We start from the raw sequence: 5,100 nt of genomic DNA, 5'->3' as shown, positions 1-5,100 counted from the left end.
AGAAGAGTGCCATTCAGAGTTAACCAGACACAACATTGTGAGAAGTTAGTGATATAATGGTGATACATTAGTATTGTGATTTTATACTGGCTATGATCAACTATTCTTCATAAATGTATGGGTCAAATAAACAACAAAATAAATGGGTGCACCACAATACTACAACTGGTTGTAATTATGAATATGATAACAATTAAAATAATTACAGAAAAATTAATTTTACCAAAAAATGCGGCCAGCCAAAGTTCTGGCCAATGAATTCTGAGATGGAGAGGATGTGGTAACGGATGTGGTCATCTCCGGCTTTTTATTGCCATAATTATGTTGAACCAAACCTAAAGTGATGTAACATGAGACAGATTAAATTATGTAATATTTCAAGTATGTAAAAGAGAAACAAACACCACAAAATCCAAAACATCCTGACCACCAAAGGGAATGGCTGCATTGCATGTCATGTCAAATACATTGTAGTAAATTAGTCTGTCTGTGATGTTATCTGATCTTTTGACTTGATCCCCCTCTGAAGCAAATGAAAGCAAGCCATTCAATAACAAGTGAGCACTTCTCAGTACTTTTGAACAGAGCTTTGTGTATTCAGATGAGCTCTCCTGCTCCTGGAATGGGAACAGGAAACACTCCTACAAACCATGGATCAATGGTGATGTGAGTCTGGATATTGAGTGTAAGGCCTACTTTTTTATGTACTGTGTGTGTGCAACAATCCAGTACATTACATCAACATGTTAAAGTCTAAGAAATGTGGAAGATGTAGAAAATATTGTTTTAAAAAGACTGTCTTTTTGGCAGAAACTTCTGGTTAATGTGTTTGATTTTTTTTTTTGAGAACTTTGTTAAATTTTGCATCATTCTACCATGAAGGACATAGTCACATGGGTGAAAATCTTACAATTTTGCATCATTCTACCATGAAGGACAAAGTCACATGGGTGAAAATCTACTTATTACCACTGAACATCATCTGCTGCAGTATAAAACATTTCTGCCCCAGACTGAATTGTACATTGATACTTTTTCATTGGTTTTGCACAGAAATGACCAAATGTTTATATCACACTAAATTTCAACAACATTCTTCTTTAACTTAATATCAGGTGTGCATTTGTTTTACCTGAGTGAAATTCATCACTGCCTCCAGGTAGAAATATGCATTTTGTGTTATTCAGACATTTAAAACAAACAGCTGTCAACACTGCATGAAAAACATGAAATGGTACAAAATTGACTTGGGGATATTGATAAATAAACTGGTCTAGAATAATAAAGAACCCAGATTAGAATATAGCTAAAACACAACAAGTCCAAATGTGCAAATGTATGTGTGATGTGAGGATTGTGCAAAACTCCGGTTTTGTGCATCATGAAGAGAAGCAGCAGCCATGAGTGACCACTGACTTTTGTGCAGATATCTGATGGCATATTCCTCTGTAAGTTATTATAACTTTTATAACCTCCACATTAAAACGGTGGTTTGTTCAATATGCCTTTGTACATTTTATTTCTCCACTTTACCCAGGTTGACAGAACATGTGAAAAGCTCAGGTTTATTTTTCGTTGTCATTTTATATTTTTCTGGAATATAGAGTCCATAAAACGCAGTGCCAGTGCACTCACACGGAGGAAATGGCAGTTTCCGACCGGCCCCCTTTGAAGGCCGTCGGTCCATTATTGCTTCATCCATTCCAAAGCGGATAAATGTTTTCTCTGAGGATGTGTATTGCGCATGCAGATTCCATTAAAACCTCTTTAAAGAGACCTGCGGCCGCTGCACAGGCCCAGGTGTGATGGCTTCACACCTCCGCGGCCCTGCAGACGTCTGAAGTCGCTGCACGGCCGCAGCAGTGCCAGCCGCCGCTGATGGCCTCACCATTCACACGTCCCTCCAGCCTCACCTTTGATCGCCGGGGTATATAGGTCTCAGTGAATCCGTGTAGCCTCACCACAGTCAGCACAGATTCAGTCACTGGACAACAAGCAACCACAGAGGACCATGTCTGCCGTCCATGGGAATATGCGCGTCGGGGATTTGAACCCTTTCCACATGTTTCACGAGGGAACTTTGCAGATGAACGGTGTAGTGAATTCAGGTGGGTGAATGTGGATTTTCCCCACTTTTTTATTTTCAATACATTTTATTATTTTAGCGTTCCATTTAATCCAGCAGGTGGCACTGGTTCTGTGCGTAATTTACGCACAAACTGCGGCTGTGCGCTTCAAAAAGTAACTGTTCTGCTGTGCGTTTCAGATTACGGAGCTTCCGATGTGACAAAGATCTTTACCTCTGCCAATTCCATACCGAGGACGGATAAATGCGTGGCCATACTGACCCACAGGAGGAAGAGGACCAACTTCACCCAGCAGCAAATAGAGGTCCTGGAGAAAGTCTATGCAGACACCAAGTATCCTGACATTTACCTGCGGGAGAGGCTGGAGGCACTGACGGGACTACCAGAGTCCAGGATTCAGGTAATGTACAAAGAGACTCTAAAAAAAAAGAAGAGAAATAAACTTGAGTGTAAAAGTGTATTCCTGCTAGAACATTTCATAGCAGCTAATAGAAACTTTTCTCTCACAAATTCCAGGTTTGGTTCCAGAACAGACGGGCCAAATCCCGCCGCCAGGTGAATTCCTCAGTGTCCATGAAGGTCAACAATCCACCAACAGCTGGACCTTTCACCCAGCTCCAGAACAGGATGAGCACAGACAAAGGTCAGTCCTTCTGTTTCCTTCTTCTAATTTACCATAAAAGGTTTTGTCTCAAACCATACATGGTATTTTAAAGTATTCTCTTTTGTATTACAGTCTTTGACAACAACCACAGTGCAGACCTACACAGGAAAGGGGTGTTTGGAGTTGAAGACAGTTTTAGACCATCTCTGCATCAAATCAGCGAGGACCATCACAGGACCAGTCTACCCACCGAACCCAGTTGCTACGAACACACATCTGTCTCCTGCCTCTTTGAGAAGGAAGGAACCAGAGTGAAGCCTGAGCAGATGCATCAACACGAGCTGAGCGTGAATGTCCCCTGCTGCAATGTCCACCTGTTCCCAAAGGAGAATGAGCACCACCCAAAGATGGAGGCCAATGTGGTGGACAACCAAGGTTCACAAGTTCTGGTGGAATATGATAATTTCCCACCCAACAAAACCATCGGACCGGAGATGAAAGTCGTGATTCCTCCTCTCCCGAACCACAACAACTTCAACAGGTCTTCGCCTAAGGAGAACGGATGTCCACTGCAGTACCAGCAGATGAGATCCACAGTGGACGGGTTCAGTCACTTTTCTCCACTGCACGGCACAGAGGCCCAGGACTTTACAGATTCTGATTCTGACTGGGAGAACGAGGCCATTGCTGGCTTTGGTGGCTTTGTGTGATTGGGGTGATCAAGAGAACATATATGAAGGAAATCATGAAATCTATACATCATGTGTATCATAATGAAATCTATACATTTGTTTGTATGTATTTATTGTAAATAGTAATAATAGTGTGAAATGTCTTAAAGTAAGTACAACAATAAAAAGAAGAAAAACATTTCTTCTTGCAATATTGTTTAATATAAAAGAGAACATTTATGTACAACTGCCCTGAGGCACTTTCATATACAACTTTACAAAACCGAGAAAGGAGATCCCCCAGGATCACATTTGATTTGAAGATTCAGGTTACATTACAATGAAAGCTGTGTATGTATGTGTGTGTGTGAACGAGGACGTAAGCTGATGCAGCAACAGCCATGCTGTACATGGTAACGTTAAGATCCTCTAACTATGGAAAAGGCATCAAACCCCTGGAGTTCTCCTTTATAAAAATACCAAAAAATATTTTTTCAGTGCACACAAAATTACAAAAAATTATTTCTGAATACAGAGCAGAAATGATGACAACCATCCTAATGATCAGAATTATTGTACAATTATCTACAATAAATCTTTTTTTTAATATAAAATATTCCTTAGCCTCCCCTGTGCTAACTGTCAGAAAGCAGCACTTCAACATGGGGGTCAACTTTATCATTTAGCAAATTGTTGTTTTGCAACCATACACACACACACACACACACACACCTACTCAGAAATAAATAAATAGGAACTATAAAAACTCTAAGAATTAATATTTGGCACGTGAGACCAATAAATAGCTGCAGGGAGTCGAGAGAAGTGGATCGGCAGCAATAGAAAAGTTAGAACTTTCAGTTTTTGGGTGTGGTTCGGTGCACAAACATTTTCTGATTCTAAAAAGGTTGGGTAAAACACTCATGACACGACATTCTCCCTTTGTTCTGCAGGGCCTCTGGTTTTCAGGAACCTGGGTGGTGTCGTTTTATGGGGACATAATGTTGAAGGTGATCTCCAATGTTTTTTCTTTAAAGTCAGTCCAACAAGTGACAGTAATGCAGCACTGTCTCATTAGACAGAATAACAGAAAACGATCAAGTTTTCCTGCAGCTGCGTTTGTGGAGAGGGGGCTGCAGGAACTCAGACTGCATTGGTGTTATTGGCAGCAAATGCGTGCAGGTTGCCCAGCTGACTAAGGCCACTCTGGATGTGTGCCACGTGGATCTCAACATTATTCTGAAAGCAACTAGACAGGAGAGGTGATGATGAGTTATGATCAACAGTGGGAAAAATACTGAATTTGTCACATACAGTTTTTAATCTCAAAACTTTTTCATACACAACTAAATTAGTAAACCACTAATTAAGTCTCTTACCTGAGGTTGGACGGATCAATGGATGCTTTTATATCATCAAGTGAGTCTGTTAAGGATTTAAACTCAAATGAGTTCAAGTCCCCTCCATCTGCCAAACACTGAAAAGATAATGTTGAGTAGAACAACAAGGCTTAGTTCGTAAATAAGGCCAGTATTTTTTTAAAATTATTTTTATAATTAATTTTTATTTCACTTTACTCAGAAATGAAAAACACAAATATAAAAGCTAACATACACCGGTAACACACACCTTGATCTGTAGGAGCAGAGCAGTGAGACGGGAGATGAGCTGTGTGAAGCTGGGGTTTGCCACACTTTGCGAAGCGTCCTTCAGTTGCACCATCTGTTGAGCCTCTTCC

General features: G+C 40.5%; 2 protein-coding genes across 2 annotated transcripts in view; one reads left to right on the top strand and one right to left on the bottom strand.

Annotated features, from left to right (window-relative positions):
* The first annotated feature begins 1,363 nt into the window (after window positions 1-1,363).
* On the top strand, window positions 1,364-4,204 carry mixl1 (Mix paired-like homeobox). The gene is made up of 4 exons (XM_008312955.3): window positions 1,364-2,108; window positions 2,267-2,487; window positions 2,604-2,730; window positions 2,824-4,204. Exons 1-4 carry the CDS (start codon window positions 2,012-2,014, stop codon window positions 3,399-3,401), a joined length of 1,023 nt encoding a protein of 340 aa, XP_008311177.1. The 5' UTR covers window positions 1,364-2,011; the 3' UTR covers window positions 3,402-4,204.
* The window catches only part of lin9 (lin-9 DREAM MuvB core complex component), a 6,417-nt gene continuing 4,878 nt past the window's right edge, over window positions 3,562-5,100 (bottom strand). Inside the window, exons 14-16 of the mRNA XM_008312954.3 lie at window positions 4,992-5,100; window positions 4,742-4,839; window positions 3,562-4,611 (exon numbers count right to left, since the gene is read on the bottom strand). The exon at window positions 4,992-5,100 is cut by the window's right edge and continues 33 nt beyond it. Of these exons, the coding sequence (XP_008311176.1) occupies window positions 4,506-4,611; window positions 4,742-4,839; window positions 4,992-5,100 (313 nt within the window). The 3' untranslated portion in view covers window positions 3,562-4,505. The remainder of the gene's footprint in view (window positions 4,612-4,741; window positions 4,840-4,991) is intronic.

This window comes from Cynoglossus semilaevis, chromosome 7, assembly GCF_000523025.1.
Source record: "Cynoglossus semilaevis isolate Cse_v1.0 chromosome 7, Cse_v1.0, whole genome shotgun sequence".
Classification (NCBI taxonomy): Eukaryota; Metazoa; Chordata; class Actinopteri; order Pleuronectiformes; family Cynoglossidae; genus Cynoglossus; species Cynoglossus semilaevis.
This window is presented reverse-complemented; position numbering and strand designations above follow the sequence as displayed.